The sequence below is a fragment of the Barbatula barbatula genome (assembly GCF_947034865.1).
Source record: "Barbatula barbatula genome assembly, chromosome: 10".
Taxonomy (NCBI): Eukaryota; Metazoa; Chordata; class Actinopteri; order Cypriniformes; family Nemacheilidae; genus Barbatula; species Barbatula barbatula.
Window position 1 is genome coordinate 23615567 of NC_136773.1, and position 27119 is coordinate 23642685.

Sequence of the window (27119 nt, forward strand, 5' to 3'; positions counted from 1 at the left end):
CATTTGATTGGACACCTCATTGTTTTTACATGGAGGAGCGCGTTGTGTTGTAAAATATATGCAGCACCAAAGTACAGTTAGGCTTTTAGGTTTTTTAGTTATTTCACAAATTTTATTACACACCAAGGACAAATGACAAATACGGCCCTGCGTGAGAAAATGGATGTGTGGCGCGAGAATAAATTTCAATGGGTTTTGTTTGCGAATGCGTGTGAGTTGGCGAAACAGTAACAGGAACGTTACATTTATTTCCGTTTTGTGGATAATTTTTCAAAAGTATGGAGACATACATCTGGATAATAAAAGTAAAACATAAATTGAGAAGAAAACGTAAATTCCAGTAGTATACAGCTCAAAAACACATTCTTTAAATGATGGCAGAGTCTAAAATTATTCTAGATCTTGTGGGGGTTTTGAAAGTTGGACCTGTTTTATGAAGCAGGAGTTTTGGAATGGTTTTATAGTGTTCTCATTTAATCAGTCTTTCAGGATGTAGAACACCAACTTTAAATAAAATAATACTAAAATAATCTCTCAAAGATCCTGTTGAGGTGGCGTACTGAACGTTTGAAAAGTGTGATGTCACAACGACACAATCAAAGGTAATTCGACAACAGGTGCATACAGAAGAACAGAGGCACATAAACCTCAGACAGCTACGACCTTTATAAAAAATGATCTTAAAGGGACGTCCTGTAGCTGAATTTTCACTAAACGTCCTAGAACTTCAGCAACAGCTTTCAAAGTGCAGAAATGTCCAAATCAGGAAAAATAAACTTAAATATTGATTTTCAAAAACATCCTGTGTTATTTTAGCATAAAGAGGACATTAGTCTTTCAATTAGGATGATTTGCATCTAAACTGCAACTTTTTATATTACGGTCATTTCCTGTAACGTTTACATGAAATGGTTTTGCCTACTGAACAGTTTGCATTTATTGATAAAGTTCCCTCGAAAATGAAGATGATGTCATTCTGTACTCATTTTCATGTGTAATGTTACGCTCTGTATGACATTCTCCTATGGAACACACAAAGTGTTAAATGGTGCCCAGGCATAAAATACAGCATACACGACTAAAACTAAAGATTTGAAATATCTGAGCGCGAGTATAGTTTCATTTTTGAGTGAGCTTTCTATTAAAAGAACGTATTCCTAAAACGCAAAGATACGGCATCCAGGATTAATATTAATAATACCCCTCTCAACGAATTCCTAATGAAAAACAAACGTTAAAACATTTTTACAAGAAACTCAACGCCAGCTTGAAATGCACGTAGCATTTAACCGTTGAATGTACAGCGTCCAGTGTATGTAGGGGATGACAGAAGCCTCTTTATACAAACCAAACATTACTGGCCAGACATGAGAAAGTGCTCGACTCTGAGGAACTGTTACTGTAGGATTATGTTAAGAAGACCCTGTTGTACACCTGGGGATGCATGCGGCCAAATGATGCGAGTGCATTCAAACATCTGAACAAACACCACGGCTCCTCTGGAGGCTTCATTTGGTCCACTACACCAGAAGTCTTCGGTGGCTGACGAGGCGGCTCATGTTAGAAGGCAACGAGAAAGAAATGTATCAGGACAGCTGCTCGCTGTCGAAAACAAAGTTAACAAGGTCCGTGACTCCAGAAAACTCTTCCTCATCTTCATCATCCTCATCCTGAGCTGCCGCCGGCAGAGGGACCAGGCCGTTGTGCCTGAATTTGTGTGTGTGCTTCGTCCTGGAGTCCATCAGGACTTTAGAGGACTTGCCTGTCGAGATCTTTCCTCGGGTGTTCTGCCTCCTTTGCCGCAAACCTTCCTCCTCCTCTTCATCATCAGTTTCTATGCGGTTTGACCTCCTGCGGAGGGGTCGCTGGTCTTCCTCAGACCCGTCTGTTTCCCCTTCTTCCTCAGAGTTCTCCTCCTCATCTTCCTCACTGGAGCTTCTCTGCTGTCTCTGTTTTAGACGTTTGTGTCTCTGTTTGGGTGCGTCCTGTCTGGACTCGCTTCTCTGACCTCTGTCTATTCTCTGCAGAGACTTTGGTTCAAAGTCTTTAGAATGTACAGACTCTGCAAACGTAGGTGAAAAGGAAAGGGAAAGAAACGTAAAAGAACAGATGAAATTGTAATTTAGAGTTGTGATGTGAACCAACAACATGGAAACACACAAGATCATTGCAAACAGTTTTCCTAGGCGAAATTCTTTACATGCTTCGTTACAGCTATGATTGTTGGTGATAAAATATCGGTGAGATCACAAAAAAGGTAAAATTACATTTAAAAAATCTAATTTAAGACATAAGGCAAATTGAGTAGTGACCTTCACTGTTGGAGCTGGAAAGTCGTCGACGGTGAACCACGGACAAGTTCTTCTGAATGGATGCCTTTTGTGACCCCTCCGATTCAGACGTTTCGTAGTAGTTGACGTAAGAGTTCTGACTGCGGCGCGGACGCCTTTTGCTCGTGTCCACGTCGCTCTCGCTAAACCCATTCGATGCCTCCGTCTCTGAGATGAAAGAGAGATGTCAGTGAGGTCAGATGTGAAGGCATATCGAACAACAACTGTATATGAAAACTCATACGAACCCATTTCTTCCTCCTCCTCCTCCTCCGAGTTTAACACCTCCTCCTCTGAGGATGCTCTCCGTCGGCTGGAAAGTCTGCGTTTGCTCTCCTTTGCTCTTTGAGTGTGTGTGCTTCTGCTGGTTCTTCTGGATCTCGATTGATTCCCGGCATCACTATCAGCGCTGCCCGATTTACTCCCCTCACAAGAGCCCACGTCAGCATCATCATCTCCCGAAACCACAAACTCCTCCTCCATGCTAGCATCAAAATAACAGACAATGATGCAGATATTGAACCCTCAATGTATACTAAAATATGAGTTCATCTCTCTCACGCACACACCTGTCACTGAGCTGAAAGTCATCCTCACTCTCCTCCTCGTTCTCCGTACTGTCACTGTCCAAATCGTTGAGTCGCCGGCGTTTTCTTTTGCGTGGTGCGAGGGGCTTCACAGACCGACGAGTCTCTCGGCTGACCGTGCTGCGCTGTTGAATCGTGACGGTCGACACATGTTTATCATGTCCGCCACCTGCAAGAGAAATGAGCAGAATGTAAATCTTGCATGAAAATGCGGACAAAACACAGTCTCGTAAAACCAACCTGTGTCTTCTGAGTCTTGAAGATCTTCCTCTATCGCCTCATCGATGGCTTCATCAAAGTCATCAAACCTGAGCGGCAGTGATGAGAAAATGAAGTTCACAAAGACAGAATCACATCTTCTGCTAGAGTCAGTGAGAAACACTGATCACCTGTAGCTGATGGATTTCCTCGTCCTGGTCGATCGGCGTCCCAGATTGTTGCTCTTCTTTGCATCTTTCTTTTTCTGCGTCGGATTTTCTCCAGCGTCACCGTCCTGCCACAATGAAAGGCCACAAAATTCAAATCAAATAAAACCAACTAAAAACTTTCTACAGATTAGCTTTAAAGGACAAAGGGTTATAATCCCACTATTTCAGCACAGTTTAATTGTTTAATAGGACATTTCCCACGCCTTATGCATGACATGGGGAGCAGTCAAGAATATGAATAGAGGAAGGGAGGTCTAAGGTTTCACTGGGTTCGTCGGGGAGGCATATGCTGTGTTTGGTTGATCTATGATAGTAGAAATACATAGCATACAAATCCTACATCCTGTTTCAGATGCAACAACAAAAACAAACGCTACGTGGCCAAAACTTACGGTACACCTTTGTAAAGAATCAATAACTGTTGAGTACTTTTAATTTAACACAATGAATATACAATAACATATAAAAGGACAGGCGCGTGTGTCCGATGAAACCATCTATAATATAGCAGGGTGCAATACATTATTATGCTATACAACACTGTATGGTTTAGTATCTTATTGCATAGTATTATATAGCTGTGTTGTATACTGTATGGTATGGTACAGTACAGTATAATATTTAATGGTGTGATACTACAAAATTCAGCAAAGTGCAGTATGGTAAACTAATACTATACTATACTATACCATAAGGCAGTACAGAATGACATAGTATGGTATATTATAGCATAGCATAGCGAAGTACAGCATGGTATGGTATAGCATGCTATAGTATAGTGCAATATGGTGTAGTACCGTATGGTATAGTACTGTATGGTATAGAATAGTGCTGTAAGGTATAGTAATATTGTGCAGTACCGTATGGTATAGTATAATGACAGATGCAGCTCATACAGAACGCTGCGGCAAGGATTCTGAGCAGAACCAGAAAATATGATCATATCACACCAGTCCTCAGGTCTTTACACTGGCTACCAGTTACAAATAGGATAGATTTTAAAGTTTTATTACTGGTATATAAATCGTTCAATGGCCTAGGACCTCAATACATTGCAGATATGCTCATTGAATACAGACCCAAAAGAACACTCAGGTCATTAGGATGGCATCAGCTAGAAATACCAAGGGTTCTCTCCAAGCAAGGAGAGTCTGCATTTAGCTATTATGCGAGCCGCAGCTGGAAGCAGCTTCCAGAAGAGATCAGATGTGCTCCCACAGTAGTCACATTCAAATCCAGACTCAAAACACATCTGTTTAACTTTGCATTTAGTCTAAATTATTATCTGTTCATATCCACCTGTACATTAATGTTCATAGTATATAGTCATCTGTATATATTGTTCATAGTACATACCTACTGTAAAATATTTTCTCAATATTGTATTCTGTATTTATTCTAACTGTATATCCTGCACTTGCTAATGTCACTTCTGGTTAGACCTAAACTACATTTTGTTACACTGTGCTTGTATATGTGTAATGACAATAAAGTTGAATCTAATCTAATCTAATGAATGTGCATTCTCTGACCGTCCGTCTGTTTGTACTGTACTTTATTTTATTTATTTTCAATTCTAAACTATATTTTATTTTATTTTTTATTCTTAACTGGTTCAATTAAATTTTTCTTATTTCTTCACTGTTTTATCAAATGGATATTTTAATTTCTTCTATGTAAAGCACTTTGATTTACCATTGTGTATGAAATGTGCTATATAAATAAACATGCCTTGCCTTGCCTAATGCTGTATGGTACAGCACAGGAGTCCAAGGAATGGTATGGTATAGTACACAGGGGCATGGTTTAGTATAGTATAGTATACAGTATAGCTTTGTATAATATATCACAGTAGAAAAGTATAAAGTAGCATATAGTATAGTACACAGTAGCAGGAGCTGCAGACTTACTGGGGTTGGTATGATGTTCTCCACGCTGATGCCCACATACACTAACCGTTCACGCCTGTGTGAGACAGACGGATCAAATCAGGTCATTTATATCATCATAAAAGAAAGAAAAGCTGGTGTGTGTTAGCAATCCACAACTAATAGAAATCATCATTGGTTGTGATGGACTACCAGAAGTATGTGTGTACCTTCGTTCAGCTCTCTCTTTCTTCTTCAGCGCCGTGTCCAGATTCTGTAGCTGTTCCTCTAACCTCTCACAGAGAAGTTTCTGTAAACGACAGGAACATGCAGTCCTTCAACAGACACATCACATACACACACTGTTTTATTTGAAATAATCCGGATTTGAGCCCCTTACATGCTGGCAGGGAGGACAGAACCATTCTCCATCAGGAATGATCATGAGAGGAGGTCTCAGACAGGCTGTGTGATAGCCGCTGTCACACAAGTCACACAGGAGAATCTGAGACAAAAAGTCACCGATGGAGAAAATATGAGACACAGGTGTTTTGTTTCTAAATCTAAAGCATTTGTTTAAACTGATGTAGTGTCTCACCAGCTCGGGGTGGTTGGTGAGACCGCAGTGTTTACAAGCATCTTCAGGTGGAAGCTCACTCGACCGGTCCGAGTCTGTCTCACTCTTACAGTCTCCTCTCTCCGATTTGTTGTCCTCATCATTTGTGGCTTTGTCTTCACCCGCATCCTCGTCGCCCTCCAGGGCTCCTTTGGGTTTGCAGGTTTTTGCACGGGTTTTCGACCAGCGAGGGCGTCTGTGTCTTCGCTTGCCCTGGAAAAGTGGAAGAAAAATCTGAATAAAAACTTTCAGACACATTATTTGATCAGATATACAGAGATTTCAAGTTACCTTTAAAGACTTGATCTGTCCTTCCACATCCACCTTCTTGACAATCTCCTTTGTGGGCAGAATTTTAACCTCTTCATCTTCTGTGTGTTCATCTTGAGCCGTAAGTGTTTGATCTGGCTTTCCATCATGAATATCAACCACTTTGGGGCTGGGTTTACAGATGCGAGCAGACCTCCGTAAGGACCGTCGATTGCTGGTTTCAGACTCGATGTGCTGGAGTTCAGGTGTGCGTCTGTGAAGCGGGATCTTAATCTTCAGTCGAATCCCTTCCTTCTGAAGTTCAGACGATACCTCTTCATCATCATCGTCATCTTGTTGTTTTTCACCTTCTCCTGCGTCTCCTCTCTCTGAAACCCCGCAGATGCTGGACGAGGAGTGTTTTGTGCTTTGACCCTCATCTCTTCTGTGCAGCTTGGATTTGCTCTTTTGAGAGCTCCTCTTTCTCAGGCTTCTCAAACTCTTGTCTTCACTTTCATTCTCAGCTGGAAAATCGCCTTTTCTTCTGTCTGAGAGAGTTGGCGTTTGGCTTTCTTTCATTTCAATGGCATCTTCCACATTTTCGTTTTTTTCAAATGCAGGAGACTCAACCACCTCTGGGCACATCTGGTCAACATCTTTAGACAATAATTCCTCTGGGACGCTACCGTTGTCCGTTTTGATCACGGATCTCCCGACAAGAACGGACTGTCTACCGCCCTCCGCGTCTCCAGCACCAGATGGACTACCATTTCTGTCTTTCGTGGATGTGTTATCACTTTCAGCCAACGGCCTCTTTCGATCAAGGGGACCCTTGATGACTCCGACACCTACGTATTGTTCTCGTATCGTCTTTTGGTTAGGCTCAACGGACGATGAAGATGATGAAGTGATGTTGAGCTCTTGTGGGACAGTAATGTTTGGCATCTTCTCTTCACTCCTCAGGTGCGGCTCCCTCACCAGTAAGACTGCGGGATTGCGTACGATTATCCCGCCGGTGCCGGTGCTGATGCTGCCATTGCTGTTTAGATTATTGTTATTGTGATTAACGTTGCCGTAGTGATTGCTGATGTCATAGCCTCCACTTCTTTTCAACTCTCTCTTCTTCAGTGGTATTTTAGCCTGTTGGTCGCTGCTGAGGACTCTGGTGGTCTCTTTCTTGTCGTCATGCATCTCTGGTTTGACGGGGGCAGGAGGCATGACGACCGATATGGCGTTCCAGGATCTGGGACAATCCTTGGCTTCTTCTTTGACGAGTGTTTTAATCGTGCTGACTCTGTTGTCTATAACTGGCTGTGATTTGGGTTTGGACATATCTTTCGATTCAGCTTCATCTTTGACGTCTCGCTCTGGTTTAACAGCAACGGGTGATGCTTCTCTTTTCATGCTGTCGTTAGTTTTTGTAGAAGGGATGACGCTGTCAGTTAAAGTGTATCCACAGTTTTTCAAGTCGCCAGTATTACCTTGAAAAAAAACATCATCACTATTATTAGTACAGTTTAGCCCTTAGACTATACTTGTGTCCCAAATAACATACTATGCACCATGCCGGGAATCATCTAGTGTATGTATCTTAGAAGGGTAGTATCGTCCCAAATGGAATCCTAAATGCTTTTATACTACCCAGAAGTATATCTGTTTCCCAGACCAGCGCAAATGACTTCAAACACACAATGCATGTGAATAAAAATCAACTTGTACATTTAATGTATTTTTCATCTGTTTTGCCCAGCATGACTTTAGTCACCATCAGATTGAAGCGTAATCACTCTGCAGGAGAGTTTTGCTTGAGCAGCGTCTATTAGCGCCGCCTCCTTTCCGCTACATAAGCGAAACTGGGACCGCTGTGTGTGTGAAGTGTCAACAGTTCCACACTTCATATTTTCGGTTGAAAAGTGCACCACCCAGGTACTTAAAGTGCACATTTTTATAGAGAATTTCCAATGGGGATGCACTACTCACACTATTTATACTACAAAATGGTGTAGAATAGTACATATGTGCGTGATTTGGGTCGCACTTTTAGTGAAATGAAAATGTGTCCACTAGTTTAAATATCACATATATTATACATTGACTATTGAGTTTTAAAACCTTCTTTTTCTGTGCTTGGGCTTTTGGGACCATCCAGCTTCTCTTGGTTGACAGATGAGTCAATCTGGGCTTTCAGCTGATCAAGCTTGTCTGCAAGATCATTTCTTGTCCTGTTTAAACAACATGCATAATTTAAAAAGCTTTTCATCTTTATAAACTTCCGCAAAAAAATACATCTCCTAACGCTAATCTATGTGTTACCAGTGTACACAGTGAAGACACTTAATCCTGATTCAGATTAAAACATCTACCAAATCAATACATTTACTGTCATGATTATAAACTATGCAGAAAAGTATACTAGACTCCTCACACAAATAAACCATCTCCATTATCATCAGATTTTTCTTATTAAAGAGTTTATTACAGAGAGGAGCACATTGTGGTTTCCTCACCTTGCAATGCAGCTCCAGGAGGATCCATCCAAGTCGTCTTGTTCTTCGGCATAAACCCGCACGTTCTGCTCTTGGTCTAACTGAAACCAGTACAAAAGGCCTTGCTTGTCTCTACCGATGGGCTGCAGACGCATGTTGTCTGGCTCTTCTTCATTAACCAACGTCTTAAACTTGAGATTGTCGTCAAACTGGCATTCACACAAGTACTGTTAAAACAAAACATTACACCATGATTCTATTGGATGCAGGTCATTACTGTGTACGGAGTCTCATCCATTCAATGCTTTTAATGATTGAGTGAAGCCGTCCGCTCGTCTATGGGTCCGGCTGGGAAATACTGACCTTCAGGATCCCAGTCTTAAACTCAACGGTCATTTCAGCGTAACTTTTTCTCTCCAGTTCCCAAGCCCAGGTGTTGTCACACTCCTGGCACACCTGCGACAACACGATTTCATCAAACTGATGCATTTGCATGCAGATTTACATGCGTTGTTTGTGGTCGCGTGATTTTAAAAGGATACACTCACCTTTATGAGATACTTCTCCCACTTCTCCGGTGTGACTGACTTGCCGATCTTACGCAGCAGTTTGACATGAAGCTCAATCAGAGGTTGAGGAACTAAATTAAAAGAAAAAAGAAAACGTTAGAAAAGGATTTGCATATACGAAATCGTGTCACGGTTTTCTTTTCTCTTTATTGACACGCTTAGGTTTACGAACAGCTAAAAGTGGCATCCATAACAAAACCGTTGACTTGTGATGGACTGCTAAGCGCAGTCAAACAAACCAAAACATGCAAAATAAATAAATGTGTGTGAAACAATCCCATGTTTCTACAATAGGATTTCTAAGCACACAAAATTGATGCTATTCTAGGAATAGGGATTTGTAAATGTCCGGCTTTTCCACCTAAAACTTGATAATCTCCACATTGTGAATTGGACCCCCAATCAGCTGTCAGCTACGTCATAGCAACCAAACCAATGACAGCATTTTTGTCACGCAATGCCTCCAAACGACAACATAAGGGTCGTGAATCTGGAGACGACGACAACACACATTCGCACACTTTAACGAAGTACATCTTTAATAAAGACATATGTACGACATTAACACAATTACGTCACCGTAGAGGGGGCGGGGAGTTAACAAGAGAACGAAAACAAGTGTTGCATGTTAGATGATGATGCTGTTGTAGAGTAGCATCAGAAGTTTGACAGCGGCCTGCGCATGCGCAATACGCATCCACAGCCGTTGCTGTTGATAAAACGTGAATGTACATTTCGCACGCGATTATGAAGCGTTGCTCTATATAATCGCGTTTATCGCTATAATAACACCCCAACGTCTGTGTACAAAAATCGAGATCGATATCACACGTTAAGAAGCCAAAGAGGGCAGAAAAAACAACAACCTGACTGTTTAAACTGCTTAAAAAACACCCACATCCGATATCTGAGAAAAATCCCCGCATCGCTTTCGATCGCCATTACACAAGCTGCTTATCTACACGCAGATAACACGGATCCGATCAAAAACAAACTTTGAGTGCTGAGATGTGTGATGAGCAGGGATGTGGAGCCTGTCTACACAAAAACAAGCCACTGTCTCACCCGCTGAGGTTTCCTGTAGGTACCGCTCGAGCTGGGAGAAATTCAGCTCGGGCAGATCCAGAGCAGACCCGTAGCGCTCCAGAAAAGAGCAAACCACCGCAAAACCGGGACTTGAAGCTGGAGGAAGACCCGCTGTGGTGCTCGGAGCAGCCATCTTTCCTACGACTCTGCTCGCTTAGATCAAAACTGCCCACAATACACCGCGACAACCCACCCTGAGCATCATCTAGGGGGCATCTGTTGTGCGTGGACCACCACGATACCGCGCACCGACCTTCATCACTTCACCGTCATCGTCATTATAACACGCACGACGGTTTATTACTCGTGTTTTCTAGCGGGAGTGACATCACGAGCATTTCGAAGTTTCACGAGCGAGCAGTTTTTCCCTCAGAGTCAGTTTGGTGATTCGTGGCGAGACTGTGGCGACAGAAACTGTCGTTTAATTGTTGTTTTTGTAGTAAGGCCACTCAAGTGTGTCAAAAACGAGGCTGACACAAGAACGATACATAACTATTTAATAAAATACCATTTTCAGGCTTTAATTATGGGATGGGACCACGAGTCTGACTCCAGCTATAACTGCGTCACTGAACACCGGCGTCTAATCAGAGCGGCCGACGCTGGAGCGCACGCTGATTGGCCCCGGTCCGTGACGTAGTTGGTGGGTGTGTACCGGCGTCAGCGCTGCCATGTTTGTTGACAGAGAAGTGGACCCGACGCGACATTTATTACTATTTAAAACAAGTATGTCCTGCGGGATTTGATTGTATTTTTGAAAATGTTACCTATTTTATGCGTGAATAAAAAGCTCGTTTAATGTGCGCGTGCAAAGGTGTTTTATATGTGCGTGTGGATTTATCGTCAGGACTGTTCAGATGATAAACAGCCATAGCGGTTAGGTGTCATCTTCACAGCATCATGTGACAGCTGGTGACATTGTATTGAGTTATCACCAATATAATCATAAGACAGGGTATTTAAAATGAACTCTAAAGTACTTTAACACATTTACATGGTCATTTTTGGTTAGTGGTTTGATGCATTTTCTGAAATCAAGGAGAGAAAGTCAGAATCAGTTACCCATTTAATGCCGTTTTCATCTCTTACCTGTGTATCACTGATTTACAGGACACCTGGTCATGTCTTCTCCAGAAATTGCTTCCTTATCCTGGGGACACATGAAGGTCAAAGGTTGTTCAGCATCCTATAAAGACTGTAAAGTCTGGCCGGGTGGCAGCCGAGCCTGGGACTGGCGTGAAACTGGCACAAATGTGAGCCGAGCACCAGTTTAATGTTCATGGCTTTATCTGCATATGACAAAACAACGATTATGTGTCTTGGTGTTCAATGCACAGTGCATTTTATAAGTGTTCCTGTTGTCTGTATCGTACTGCCACTTGCACCCAGATTATATCCTGAATTTGGAAAAAGCTTTAAATGGTTGGTGACAATGATAGTTAAGCCATAAAAAATTAGCCTGATAAAAGATGTGCTAGTTTTTTTAGTACTGTTTACTAATACAACGCTGACATTTAATTAATAACAATAAAACCGAGATGTATGATGCACACAACATTTCATACATAAGCACAATTTACATTTGTCTACAGAACACATTTCAAGCATTTAAGCGTAAAACTTCAAAAGGATGTGAAGATCCTGAGAAACATAAATTCAATCAGGCCTGTCCAAACATGACTGGGATATGAAATCTGTCTAAATTGCGTCTGTACTCTTCTCAGCATTATCCTGGTGTTCAACCAGCTGATCTGGATGAGATTCTTAGAAAAGGGGTGCAGACGCTGGTTATTGGACGAGGAATGAACGAAGCTTTACAGGTAACTCTCACCTGATCATCGTCGTCGTGTCACATCCAAAAAAAACTTTGAACACATTTGAAGGAATTTCTCTACACAGGTGCCTCCTTCCACTCTGGAATATGTGAAGAAACAGGGTGTGGACATCCGGGTGTTCCAGACGGAGCACGCTGTTAAAGAATATAACGCTTTGGTGGGACAGGGGGCTAAAGTGGGAGGGGTCTTCCACTCCACCTGCTGATGATGTCGTCAACACAACCATCTCATTCATTTATACGTGCCTAAAAATTTCAGATGAACTATGTTTACATATTAAAATGGATTTAGATGAAAATGCAGTTTAAAGTAAGTTGGCCTGTGAAGGATATTGTTTTGTTTAACGGAATTGTTATTTGCTTTATAATCATCAAAGCCAATGTCATTTGTAGTTGTTGGAATCCCAGTCAACATGTACAGACTGATATACGTAAGCCACGAAAGTACTCTCCGGGCAAGAGGAGGGTTTGGAAAACTTCATAAATGAAACACAAACAGTTTAAAGCTCTGGTTTTGGATTCTTCAGTGCTCAACGTTTTACTCTCTCTCTCTCTCTCACACACACACACACACACACACACACACACAGACACAAAATCATTGAAGCAAGATGAAGCCTTATTGGACTGCACTTCTATTTATATCTGTGTAACTGTGATTGGTCCTGTTTGTCACCAGCTGAGATCATCTGTCTACTTGCCTTCTGCAGCATTCATTTATACAGAAAAACTGAAACAGCTGCTGCATAAAGCTTTATCACAAATACAGCTGATGTCTTTACACCCACATCTGCAACTAAACACACATATCTATAAAGAATAAATTCATCAAAAAATATCAAGTTATTATATAGAAAGGTAAGTAATATTAGATATTAATTAACAATATGTGTACTAGGGTGAGAGCACACTGTTTCTACTTACTTTCACCAGTCTGTTCACTAGCATTTATGACCTCAAAGCTAACAGACATGAACTAAAACCTGCTTCTTGTTTCATAGGATGTTATTGGAAACCCCGTGTCCAAACCTGATAGTAGGTATGTAGGTTCATTGAGGTCATTTGGATGAAGCTGGAATGTGAGATCTTCATCAGAATGGTTTGATTTTTGTGTGCGTTTCAGGAGGAGCCCAGTGATTTGTGAAAGTAGAAAACTGAAATGATCGAAGAGCTTTATGAAGGACAACCCACTCACATTTAAAGAACCCAAAAGAGTCTTTTTAAACCGTGAAAGCATCTGTTAAAGAAACCCTAGAGTTGCTGAGAGTATAAATATCATGTTAAGTGTACTTTAGCCAACTTATTTAAGATTGTGGTCATTTTGATTGAGTGTTTTATCTGAGATGTGATGCTTGTTAGCTGTTAGGAAGTGTGAAATTCTGATGAAGTGTCTGGATCCTGAGGCGTCACTTCAGCCACTAGGGGTCGCCTATGAGCTTCATGTGACACATTCAGTCATGTCGCAGACACTGAATTTAAAGTGAATTGACCGAAAAAACTGAGCTGAATGGTGTAAATAAAATGTGCTTCGGTGGCATGAAGACTGTTTGGCGTTTGGTTACATTTCAACAGGAATCCTTTGTGAGGCAACATGTTATCCAACCATGCAAAGAAAACCTTGAGTGATCGAGTCAGTTCTGCAATTTCCCATTTCATCAGACACGCATGTAGATTTCAACACAGTCAGTATGATAAAAACAAAAGACAATGTAATAAATAAAATATTTATTTTCTCAAATTACAGTAGTTACGGTGTTTGGCACAAGAGACAGTGTTTGGCAATGGCGCAGTGGTCAAGGCACTACAGTAGAATAAAGCACTTTGGGATTGATTCTGTTAACTAAACCAAATGATCTGGAGAAGTTTAAAAAAAGAAACATTTAAACGAGAACGTTAAGACGGAATCAACAAACCTGTCTGCACTTGATACCCCCTTTTCTTTTTAAGTTTAAACATTTCAATGTTCTGACATGTCTGGTTTGCAGACAAAGATTCTTAATAGTATTCAAGGTTGCAGTGTGTGTCCTGTTACATGAGACCAGAAGCACAAAAAACCCAGCAAACACCCAGTGAATGTTTAAACAAATGTACAATATACGATAACCACTAATCTACATATGCATATAACATCTAAACAGTTACTTTGTCGAGACATCTAAACAATTAAAGATAACATCGTGACACACTTAAAAGTGCTCGTTAATATTTTATTATTAAAAGAAAAAGGCATTAAAGTGGCTGTTATTAATTCTGCACGCTCTTCAAACTAGTCTAGTCTATGCCGTCATGGGTTCATACTTAAATCATACTTTTAAAGAACTTGCGAATGAAATGAACAAAAGTATAATCTAAATAATAATGACACCATACAGTGATTCAAAAGATTTCGGTAAAAAAAAAGATATAAAAACCAGACCCAAAGAAGCAATGATATTCACTGCATGTGATTGTCCAGGTCTAGTATTAAACACTACATCAGTGTGTGTGTGTGACACAGAGAGTCAAGCAACACATCAAGAAATGGTTATGCAATGAAGATTTGGTGCAATATGTTCGCAAAGCCCTAAGATGTGGCGTCTGGTAACCAGACTTGAGGTTAATAAAGTGTTTACGCTTCACTGCTCCATTACCGTTAGCAGGAAGTGACATCATTAGCAGGCACACTTGCTCTCTTCGGGGTCCCGCGGCTCTGTGAGATCGGTGGTGTTGTGGCCGTTGCTGCGGACGGTTCCGTCCGGGATCCAGGATTTGTCCACGCATTTCTCCATTCGCTTCATGATGAGATCTAGCAGAACCTCTACGGCGTGACTGACGTTCTCTCCGCTCGCGGCGCTCGTCTCAAAGTATGGCACCCTGGCGAGGTAAAACAATACAATTTTTATTTTTGCAACGGGTAAATAAGACGTTTGAAATAATACACCGTTTAGTAGAATAGTAGAAGGCTATATTCATAAACATCACGGCCCTAAAAAAGAAAAGTTTGCAATTTGCCTGCCGAGTACCTTGTTTCTAACATAAATCTTATAGAGAATAAGCAGAAAGTGTTCTAGTTATAATAAAGACACACCTGGGAGGAAAGCTTCTGTCAACAGAATTGATGAACACTGATAACATTCAACACATAAAACACAAGCACTTCTGCTTCACAAATCCAAACTCGGTACTGACTTTTGTTGCCATGCAATTTCGCCCGCTTTAAAATTTACCAAGGAGATCCGTACATGTTAAAATGATGCCAGCGTTGCCTTGAAATGACATGAACATGAAGAAATGATGGGACTGGTGAACAGCCATCTGGATGCATTCATACGTTTGCACAAATGTGCTTTTGCCGAGCGTTCGTCCAAATTCACAATTCTCACATGAGCTCAGTAAATATTAGCTTTGCGGGACGCCACAATCTTAATCGAGCAGCCTTCATGTTAGACAAACAGAGCAGAGACGCGGCCCTGAAAACACACATCACACACACCCTGAGAACACGTATGACGCACTGTAAACCTGAATGTTCAAAGTAATTCAATTGTTTAATTATAAAAACCAGTGTCTTAACTTCAATATTTTGACTTCATGTAACTAATTCTTACTTTTAAATTCATTTATCGTAATTTTAATAAGTTAAATCAACACGATTTGTTGGGAATGATTTTCAGTTCCCAGCATGCTTTGCGTGAGGTACATTTTGAAAATCTGTGTTATTGTATGTGTTTTTAGACCGGATAAAGCCCTGTTAATGATAAATGTTAGTTTATATGTGTTGTATTCTTGGGGTTGCCATCATTCTTAAGAGTGGTGCTTATGCTTAGGTTGTGGTAGGTGCCATGGCAGTCGTGTGTCTTTCATCACTCTCTGTAAAGGCTGTTTGTTAATTATTGATGTACCGGAAATGTTTAGGTATTTTTAATAAGACATTTCAATCATTAAACTGTAAATAATAAGGATTTACCTTACCTTTAATGTAAAAAATTAACAGGAATTAACACGCATGAGTACAACAAACAGGATATAACAGGAACAATGTCTCACTGGGTGATTCTCACAGACTCTTGCTTTCAAGATGTCAAACACGATTTTCTTAAAAACACTTTTATCAACAATTGTCCATTATATTCATTTAAAGGTGCAGTTTTTGATTTACAGCGGCCACTATCGTTGTATTATAGATTTGCAATGAATTTCTCTGTCCAAACACGACGGTGTCCACTACAGTACAAAAATATGTCGTCGGCTGCGATAACGCGTCTTCTCATGTTGACACGGGGAAGAGATCATGCAGGCATTAGACGTCTTATTTACTACATCAAAAAAAGGTTTGTGGATTGTAAGAATAAAAAGTAAGGAGGATAAAAGTCAGGTTGAGTTAGGACCCACGCTAATATTTTAAAGACTTTCCAGCAGAGACGAGTTAGGACCCGCGGTACTGAGGCTTTCAGCGGAGATACGCATAGATGAAAGATTGTCTACAAATGCTTGGATTTGGATCAGTATGTGAGGAACATGGGTTTTCTGTTTGTTAGAACCAATATATGATCTTGTTGTTGTATTATTAGCTGTGTGACGGAGCAGTTGAGCATCATTGTTTATCTGGAACCACTTTAATATTGAACACGTCCAGATACGAGAGAGAGAGACAGAGACAGAGACAGAGAGACAGAGAGAGAGAGAGAGACAGAGACAGAGAGACAGAGAGAGAGAGAGACAGACAGAGAGAGAGAGACAGACAGAGAGAGAGAGACAGAGAGAGACAGAGAGAGAGAGAGACAGACAGAGACAGAGAAAGACAGAGAGAGAGAGACAGACAGAGATAGAGAGACATACAGAGAGAGAGACAGAGAGAGAGCATGTTGGTGCCAAAACTGGAGAGAGCGCGAGAGCCCATTTTACAGGGATGAGGAAGAGGAAACGCAGCTGTAGAGTTGTTTGTCCGTTTATAGCTGCTGGTCAAAACATGGCGGTGAATTCAATGTGTGTAGGCCCGCTCTGTTTGTAGATATAAATAGCTTATTCTAAGGTATTACAATCATTATGATTCATTACGTAAGGTCTTTATACACCTCTGAAGAATTAGTTTTCTATATTATATTGCATTTCTGTCAATAGATCCTGTTAAACATATATGTTATGTTTAAAAGCCTTCATTTCCAAACTTTTACTGACAGTTTAACACAAATTTAAAAAGATTACAAAAGGCCTTAAACATTCTCATTACCGTAACCGTTTAAAACTGTCAATCTCATAGCATGTTTTGCTAAAGACAAGCGAGGCCATGATGCCTAGACAAGTTATTATTATTCATTCATAATAAGACGATGTCAAAAACCTGTATCGGTAACAAGACGTATACACAGCGTGACAAGAGAACATCACGTTTTTAACTAGAAAATATAAAGTCATTTGTTAACTCGCAGCCATCTGAATAGCACAAGTAGACAAAAACAAACTTAATGTAAATATCTTTGTAAGTGTTTAAAGAGTTTTTTTAAACGTTACGGAGGATGTTAATATCGGTCCTGGACGTGCTTTCTTCCACTATTTCTTCATTTGAATTACACATGAATGTTCTGTCAATCATTTTTGTCATTTGAGAACATCTAACAGAACATCCGATCAGAATATTTGAATTTTACGCCATTTATATTACAACATATAATGCATGAGAATTCCAGCAGAACAACAACATAAATCATTCATTCCTATGTCAACGTTTTGTCCAAGGTAGAGAACACAATTATCTTTATTATGATCATTTATTGTGTTATCAAACTGTATGTTTTAGAATTCCAATCTTTACTGCCATGATGTTTCAGCGGTTTCGTGACAATGTTCGCACTAAAGTGCTTTGAAATGCGCAGCTTTGTCATCGCAGCGCTGATGGGATTTCCACTGAAACAGGAAGTTAGAGCTGAATATACTAAGTGACCCCTCCCGCTTTTTAAAATAGCCAACAGTGTAGAGATTACGTCACGACCTGGAATTTGATAAGATGATGAAGTGCAGAATGATGTATTAAATCGCACTACAGTTTGTCAGCGGTCAACATTTTGAAAACGGTGATGGTGTTGATGAGAGCCGTTGAGATCTATTGAAACTGTGGTGTCTCACCCATATTTCTCAGCCAGTTCTCGTGCGCTCTCAGTTTTCACCGCACGCTGGTCATCCAGATCAGATTTATTCCCACACAGCACAATGTCAGGATTCTGACAGTACGCATGCGTCTGCAGCTGACCTGCAACAGATATTACAGTAAGAGATGTATTTGTAGGGCAGCCGCTCGAAAGCTTTGGCGAAATTAAAATAATATAAAAACTAATATTAATAAAGATGTTTCAGTGTAATGCATTTGATTAAAACTGAGTTCAGATGAGTGTGTGAGTCTCAGTAAGAACTGAATTCAAGAACTCACTCATCCAGTTCCTGACATTAAGAAAGCTCTGTTCGTTCGTGAGGTCAAAGAGCAACAGAAAGCCCATGGCGTCCCTGAAGAACGCTGTGGTCAAACTCCGAAACCTGCCGGAGCGTTGAGAGCAGAAGATATGCATCATACGACTGAAAGAAAATGAAACTGTGGTACTACTACGGACTCTGAAAAGCAAAATCTGATGTCATCACCTCTCCTGACCGGCCGTGTCCCACAGCTGGATGTGAATTCTCTGACCTCTCCCAGCCGTGCCATCAGGACCGTTAGATTTATACACCTGAAGAGAGATGAGAGAAGATCTTGTCACGTCTCTCACATCACAACTGATCCGTCACTTCTGAACCGGCTAACACAACTTCTGCTTCTCACTTGACAAAAAGACCCGACTTGTCATCAAACTCTCCTGATATGATTGAATTCTGACTCTGTGATTGTGCTAGATTGATATTTTGATCAAATTCTAATGTTTCTTTAGTGAGGTGTTTGCGGTCAACACAAGCATCAAATACACTGATGGTGATTGAGGGTCTGGAAGTGATTCATTTCTTGATTCTGGAATTGTAAAACATCAACGCACAAGTGTTTGTTCTTAAGGAGGAACTGTGTGAAACTGGGAGTGTCCTGAATTCACCCATCCCTTAAACACACACACACAGAAACAAATGCATATATTCTTTCTCATATGTGCACACACACACACAACAACACACACGCAGAGAACACATGCACACACACTACAATACACACACAGACGCTCTCACACATAACAACACAAACACACACACGCAGAGAACATGCACAGACACGCTCTCACATACACATTCAGACACAGACACAGACACACACACACACAACACACGCTCACACACACAGTGAACACATGCACATGCACACACACACGCACAACACAAACACACACACACAAGCTCGTTCGCACGCACACACACAACAACACAAACATGCAGAGAAACACATGCACGCACACACACAACAACACAAACATGCAGAGAAACACATGCACACACAACAACACAAACATGCAGGGAACACATGCACGCACACACACAACAACACAAACATGCAGAGAAACACATGCACACACAACAACACAAACATGCAGGGAACACATGCACGCACACACACACACACACAAACATGCAGAGAAACACATGCACACACAACAACACAAACATGCAGGGAACACATGCACGCACACACACACACACACACACACGAACACGTGCACACCTTCTCTCACAAACGCACACACTCTCTTCCACACACAACGAAACACACACACACACACACACACGGAGAACACATGCACACACACGCTCTCACACTCACAACAACACAAGCACACACAACAACACAAACACGCAGGGAACACATGCGCACACACACTCATACATACATACATAAACACGTGCACACATTCTCTCACAAACTCACACACACGGAGAGAAACACATACACAGACACACACATACACTCAACAACGCGCACACATACACGCAGAGAAACACATGCACACACACACAACACAAACACACACACGCAGAGAATCAAAAGCACAAACTCTCTATCACACACACACAGCTGTATTGAAGGTTCTGTAACTGTACTTCCCACAGCAGTTTCCTCAAAGCAAAAGTCCTTGTTAGCATAAAACTATTTATTACTTTATAATGTGTAAACAGACAACTCATCATGATGTGCCATCTGGAATCATTTAAATGTGTGTGTGTGATTGTATAGGTGGCTAAAATTAGCATAACACAATGTGTTGTCAACAAATGAAGCTGCCCGAGGGTGTTGTACATCATTCAGGAAAAGTGTTATGACTCTGAGCATGTCTCTATTTACTCCAGAGTTCTGTGGTTTTATTCAGCATCTAAAATTCATGATTGCACTCAGACAAAACTGGTGTGTGTGTGTGTGTGTGTGTCTCTAAAGCTGGGGTTTACGCATGAACAGCCGGTCACTGTTATCCTCAGGGCAAGTTTCCATGTGCAGGTGATTTCACAGTCCGGTAAAACCCAGGAACAAAGACACAGTACAGATCTGAACCAATGAGACTGTTCTGCCTCATTTGCATATGAAAACACATCATCACACTTACATATAGATATATATTTATACGCATGTATGATGACAAGCATGTTTAATATACACTGGCAAGAAATGAGAGGGAACGGTTACGTTTACACACATATCAACAAGAAGTAAATATGCAAATTTAATTCTCTAAAGGTTAAAAGCGCTCACCACTCGCTTCTCTCTGAAGTCTATTCCCACTGTGGTGATGAACTTTGAGTTGAATTTGCTGTCTGTGTACTGATAAAGGAAACTGGTCTTTCCCACCCCAGAGTCCCCCAGAGCCAAAAATTTAATGAGGTAATCATAGTCCCCATCAGACATACTGAGAGCCAGAGAGACCACCTGAAACACACAACACACACGTGTTAGGTTTAGATGTTATATGAGGACTTCATAAACACACGTACAGATACACAAACAGAAACACAGACGCACAATCATTTCAAAACTTCTCCAGACAAACAAAGTGTAGAAGTTTTAGAAATTCTTTGATGAAATATATTGTTAAATAAATCAGATTTTGTTTATTTAGTACAAAATATGCATTATTTCTTTCAAATGTGGAGGAAGGAAGGCGATTGATATCATCAACATTACAAATGCTGATGTGGTAACAGGAAACAAAAAAGAAGAATCTGACACTTTTGCTAAAGCGCCGCCATATTTCTATTTTACAACAGAAGCTAAACGTTATCGTTATTATACTAAATAAATAAGCAGGAAAATACATTAATACCGAAATACAAGGAAAACATCCAATGAGGAAACACAGTCACACCTGAACACATTCACTTAACATACACTCCGGGTTTGGCTTCAGGACTTCACCAGTACGACATTATATCATGTTGTGAAAAAAACCATCATTGCCAACATCCTTCATCAACATCAGAAGAGCAATGATGAAACCTTCATTGTAACACTAACTAACCCTTTAAAAGTGACGCGGGTGTGTTAAGTGAGTGTTTCGAGTTATTACAGCACTGCGATTTCAAAATGTGATCCATGTCTTGACACGTTCAAAAGCAGAGAGAGAAACGCATTAAGAGATGTCTCAGTTTTAACTGGGAGAACATTGGCTCTGTGTGTTTGCTGTTGAAGCAGATCATATGATCACGGACATAAAACTCAAACAAACGGCACATTCTTTCCCCGGCGGCACTAAAGAGCATCTCGAGCGTAAGCCGCTTAATGTCTGGAGCCGCTGAGAGATTCAGGTTAGACAGTGGTGGGAGGGACGGCAGGACCTACACGTTCAGGAAACATAAAACCTGATGCTATTCACACAGCCAGTACCCAGAATTCCTAGAGTTACAGACATGGACATATTATTCTTAAACAACAATCACACACACACAGACAGAGAGTACGGTGTGTGCGTTACAACTCACAATAAGGTTATTTTAACTTTAAAATGAATGTGCCAAAACAACAACAGCATGTGACACATGTGTGGTGTGAAGAGAGAGAATGCACAGAATCTGTCATATGGTGATGGGTTGGTTTTCAGAAAACACCATCATTTGAAAGGTGTCTTCATGTGCATCTTCTCTTTCATTCCCTAATATGATCCAAGTAATAATTGTTCACTAGATAAACATTTTCAACTGTATTTGGGTAAAAATAGCAGAAATATAGATATTGAGAATAATATAAAATTGTGTGTGTATCGCACATCTTCAGTCCGGATGTTGAAGATCGAAACATATCCATCTTGACAAGGTGACGTGTTCACCCGAATATAAAAGACACACATATAAGATGTTCAAACTCTGGGATTTGTTTACATGAATGTGTGACACACTGACAACTAAGAAATCTCAAAATATGAATGTTATTCTCTCACAAACATACACTTTCACTTCATGAAATCATTGGAGTCAGCTTGAGCTTCATTATTGGTGTGTGTTTAACAGAAGAAGCGAGACGAGTAAATGAGAATTGTCATGTTTGGGTGAACATCTCTTTGCTGACTCAAGTTTACTGGTGTGTACTGACTGAGAGATCAGATAAAATCAGCATCATCTTTACTGACGGAGGAAACGTTCGGGGAAACTTTAAAGTGGTCTGTGATGCTATCAGTCAAAATCTCAACTCAACTGCTACTCAACACATGAAAACTACTATAAATAAATAAATACTTAAACTTAGCATCTTAATATGTATATAATGCATCAATACAATGTGTTTTCTGTTAGTAAAGCACTCAGACACGAAACAGCATGGGTCAGTGTCTCCGACCATCGTAGAATTTGACCCCAAAAAAGTTAAGACAACTTTAAAATTGTCTGAATGTTTTTGAACAAGACAATATAAAAACAAGTCGATTTCATATGAAATAAAGCCGGGTCAAAGTTTGTCAAGTTCAATGTGATGTGACACAAATGAAGAACGACACTTTGTGGGTGTCAGACATCGATATGAAACGTGAATTTAGGTTACAGTTGCATCAGCGACGAAGTTCATTCTGAGAAATGATTTCGAGATCACTAGATTGGCAGATGCCATTTAGATATTGTGTTGTTAATGCATTGACAATGGTGATTGTCAAAAAAAGGTATTTTTATAAAGTACAAAGTCAAGACACACTCAAAAAAATGCATTTATTTTCAAGGTAGAATACCAAATATATGTAGAATACCAAATATGACTGATATTTTAGACAAACCTTAGCGTTGGTAGCGTGTCATTTCTGCATGTACAAAACAGATTTCATGAAATACTGATCTTGGTTACACCACACATGTAAACAATCCCAGAATCTAGAGGCTAAATCTGCTGAAATAAGACGCTTTCACTGGATCATTCTGAAACACCCAAATCTTTCAGTCCCTTGTTTTCTTCAACGAGTTTCACATATTGGCATTAAATAAGATCAAAACACAGATGATATTGGGTTCTTCTCCGTGTGGTACAGCTGCATGAACACACAAAACCCATCCGTTGTGGACACAAGCGCTCAAGCGTTCAAGCGTTCAGCTCTATCATCATCTGACGTGCCCGTGACATTAAAAAAGTTCTTGTTTAAAAAGCAACAAGATCCAAACCCCGATCAACACAACTCGACCGGCAACATATAACTCACCCGGCTCACGCTTCCTGTCTAACGCAAAATAGCCCTGTGAAGCACTGATGAGGATCTGGATAAAGCAAATGAGAAATGAAGAGAAGAGAGCGAAGGCTTTATCAAACATTCCCAGCAACACCACCCTGGGCGGCGCGCCAATACTAACGGAGAAAGACGGATATACACACACACACTTTCACACCCCAGACACCAACAGTCACGCTCTGACAGGTCCGTCTTTCGTCTTTTATGAGGTCATCTACTTCCCTTTTTAAACCTCAATGTTTAAAAAACGGTGAACTTTGACCCGCTGCGTGAAACGGGCCATGAGACTTTCTATTGAAATACAATAAATAGACATTTGCGTTAAAAGACACATTTTCTTTACGAGAACACAGAAGTGGCGTTTGCCCGTGCAAAGGTTGTCGTCACCATCAACGGTGCCGATCTTGAGAAATCAGTTTGGAATCGAAGTGAACCAGAATTGAATCAATACTCACTCAGTCCTCTTCATGTCGGTCACACATAGTGTCGGAAGGGTTACGTGCCAAAGTTTGTCTAAGGTGTGATGTTTGTTTGAATTACTAACCCAAATTATGAGCAATATCACAAATGATAATGACCCAGCAAATATTAACATGACCACTGAGTTGTATACTGTACAAACTGTATATTTTATCCCCTAATCCAACACCTAAAAACCAAATTTTTAGATTTTCAAAAAGTATCGTTCTGTACAATTTATAAGCTTTTGTGCCTATGGGGACCTCAAATTTGGTGACACAGTCCCCATGAGTTGGTGTACATTAAGGTTTAGGTCCCCACTAACACACACACACAGCAGCTTATATAAAGGGGCTTTTGGGGTGTCCGATCTAGGAACAGAGTTTTGAGGATGTCGTCAGAATTATTTAACATCAGGCTCATCTAATAACCATCAGCTGGTGCTCATGTGCTCTTGGCATCCCGTCATGTGACCATCCATTCCCAACACTGCCAAAAGCCCTGCTTAAATCACACACGGCTTACGTTCACTCTGTCTGCTTTCTTAAGAACGGGCAGAAACACCAGATGAAATTTGTGGGAACTTTCTGGAAAGTTCTCACAAGTGCAGTCTGCTTCTCTGAGCCCACAATGAAAATTCGGTCCTATTTACTGATCTTACGAAACCACAAACAGCAAAACCAACCCGCAATGCTTTCGCGTACATCAGTGAACCAGAAACAGTGTTTTGTGAATTGTACTGAAGACTCTCCGACAATCTTAAGTCAATGGGGACTGGCGCACAACAAACACACAAATGTGTAGTAACAGTCCAAGAACTCCAAAGGCACTTTTGCGCTACATCACCATTCACTTATATTACATGAAAATGAACAGAGTAAAAACGATATTATGCAAGAACTGCCATTTAAAGAAAGAGTGACTCTCTTCAAGAGAACACAAAAGAAGATATTACGAGAAATGTCTGTGGTTTTGCGTTCACACAATTTATGGAGGTCAATAGGGTTCAGTGTTGTTTGGTTACCAACAAATATCTTCTTTTGTGTTGAAATGACTTGATGCGACGGTCTCAAACTATAGCCAAACTGTAGTATAGGTTTGCTATCAATCATATTTGTGTCCAAACCCCTTTAGTATGTAAAGCATATTATTATCATGATCTGGATATTTTATCATTTAGAAAAGAATAAAAGACCATGAAACTTCGCATTCCCGCAGGAAACCTGATATGTGGGAGTGAAGCAAGTGTTTTACAAGTCCATTTTTACACTGATCTGGTATCAGCGCTTAGAACATTGATATTGGAGTAATGCACAGAGACCTTAAGATCAGTTTTAGGTAAATGCCACGTGTTTGTGTATACATCTGAACAACAGCTGGACATTAATGTCTCACTTCACACACTATTCCACTATTACACGCACAAAACTACACAAACACATACGCAACATGTTTAAAACATAAAAGAAACTATACATCACATAGACGAATGAACATTGAGACACTGACAAAAATGTAACACGTCAAGTATGTAACACTCACTTTAACAAGCGTGTTGTCAAGAGAAATGTAGCGCGACACATCGGATGTGATCAAACTGTTATCAGCATCCTCCGACGACTTTATAAAACATAATAAATGTTCTTACCAGAAGATATACGGACGTCTTTTTCACGATGTTTGATGGTAAAGTGTGTCTCGAAAATATGGAAGCGCACGAGACTTTGTTGAGACTTTGTTTAAGTTGCTCCCACACCCACATGAAGCTTCAGTAGCGGCCGCGCGCGCAGTGACGCAACTCTTTCCGCACAGAAACCCTAATCCTACTATGGGCAAGCCGGAGCTCATGAATATTAATGACGTCGCGTGACGCTTTCCGCGGCATCCTTAAAGGGATAGTTCACACAAAAGTTCTTCCAAATGTGTATCAATGTCTTTGTTCTGATGAACACAGAGAAACGCATTTGGAAAAATGTTTATAACCAGACATTATTTATACCCCACAGTTAGAAAAATTACTTTCTATCATTATTTTGAACACAAATTAAGACATTTTGAAGAATGGACTTTTGAGCACATTTAGCAGACGCTTTAATGCAAAGAGACTTAGAGAGAGCAATATATCATAAAAGAGCAAAAGTACTTTAGGTGCTGATACACCTACCATTGTGTTTTTTCCTACCATGGGAGTCAACGGGGGGCAGAATATGTCTGGTGACAAGCATTCTTCCAAATATCTTTCTCTGTGATCATCAGAACAAAGACTTTATACACATTTCGAAGAATGACAGAATTTTCATTTTTGGGTGAACTGTCCCTTTAATGTGTACTTAGCCTTGGACATAGTACGACGTTATTTCTTTTCTTTCCCTTTAGCACAAAAGCAAGAGTGTTTTAAACGTTAAGCTTTGATAAGTGCCGCACTTTGCGCATCCACAAAACAAACTGTTTGATCTCTTAAAACAATAAAAACTTTGCGAGCATGTCGCGTGTTCGTGCAAAAGCTGTTAAGTGAGCTTTGTAGTGCCACCGTGTGGTGGAAATTGTCATCGCAACGCTACAAATAGCAGTTTAACATACGTGAAAAACAATACTTTGAACATTTGATTATTTCAATAAGGAAATTTATTCTGAAAATAACATCCAACTTAAGGCACATCATGTATGTGTCACATTAGTCTCTGGTGTGGGTGCTGATCTCTGCTCCTGTGTTTCTGGTTCGAGCTCTTTTTCTGGTGCGGATGGAGTTTTTTTGGGCGTCTCAAACATCGGTCTGTACACGTACACGCCTCCCGCAGCTCCGACCAGCGTCGCGAACGCGATCTGATGAAAGGGAATCCGTCTTCCAAACATGATTTTATCTCACAGCAATAAACCCATGAGGGAAAAATAAAACATCCACGTGTTGAGCGTCTGAAAAGAGCCACGGGGGAATTCATGAGATTTGATTGACAGGCGTATTATATATATATATATA

At 40.5% G+C, this 27119-nt stretch overlaps 3 protein-coding genes across 6 annotated transcripts; 1 reads left to right on the forward strand and 2 right to left on the reverse strand.

The window, feature by feature from the left end:
* Positions 1–96: 96 nt before the first annotated feature.
* Positions 97–10560, reverse strand: rsf1a (remodeling and spacing factor 1a). The gene is made up of 16 exons (XM_079465649.1): positions 10199–10560; positions 9113–9204; positions 8928–9020; positions 8586–8791; positions 8191–8300; positions 6121–7559; positions 5812–6042; positions 5614–5718; positions 5444–5523; positions 5256–5310; positions 3307–3410; positions 3158–3225; positions 2900–3086; positions 2579–2814; positions 2313–2498; positions 97–2062 (listed from the first exon to the last, which is right to left on the reverse strand). Exons 1-16 carry the CDS (start codon positions 10350–10352, stop codon positions 1587–1589), a joined length of 3822 nt encoding a protein of 1273 aa, XP_079321775.1. The 5' UTR covers positions 10353–10560; the 3' UTR covers positions 97–1586.
* aamdc (adipogenesis associated, Mth938 domain containing) lies at positions 10423–13788 on the forward strand. Of its 3 annotated transcripts, XR_013787204.1 has the most exons (6): positions 10855–10945; positions 11330–11472; positions 11944–12039; positions 12119–12363; positions 13055–13092; positions 13177–13788. XR_013787204.1 is itself a non-coding variant. In XM_079465652.1 (4 exons), the coding sequence occupies exons 1-4, from the start codon at positions 10891–10893 to the stop codon at positions 12257–12259; spliced, it is 435 nt and encodes a 144-aa protein (XP_079321778.1). In that variant the 5' UTR covers positions 10423–10890; the 3' UTR covers positions 12260–12616. The 3 variants fall into 3 exon arrangements, 1 of the variants encoding a protein (XP_079321778.1); XR_013787205.1 differs by lacking the exons at positions 13055–13092; positions 13177–13788 and adding an exon at positions 12447–12616; XM_079465652.1 differs by lacking the exons at positions 13055–13092; positions 13177–13788 and having other exon boundaries at positions 10423–10945; positions 12119–12616.
* On the reverse strand, positions 13764–25969 carry rab27a (RAB27A, member RAS oncogene family). Of its 2 annotated transcripts, none has more exons than XM_079465650.1 (6): positions 25791–25969; positions 20740–20913; positions 18663–18748; positions 18457–18560; positions 18156–18279; positions 13764–14906 (listed from the first exon to the last, which is right to left on the reverse strand). In XM_079465650.1, exons 1-6 carry the CDS (start codon positions 25902–25904, stop codon positions 14705–14707), a joined length of 804 nt encoding a protein of 267 aa, XP_079321776.1. In that variant the 5' UTR covers positions 25905–25969; the 3' UTR covers positions 13764–14704. The 2 variants fall into 2 exon arrangements, with proteins under 2 accessions (XP_079321776.1, XP_079321777.1); XM_079465651.1 differs by lacking the exon at positions 25791–25969 and adding an exon at positions 23657–23850.
* Between the last annotated feature and the right edge of the window lie 1150 nt (positions 25970–27119).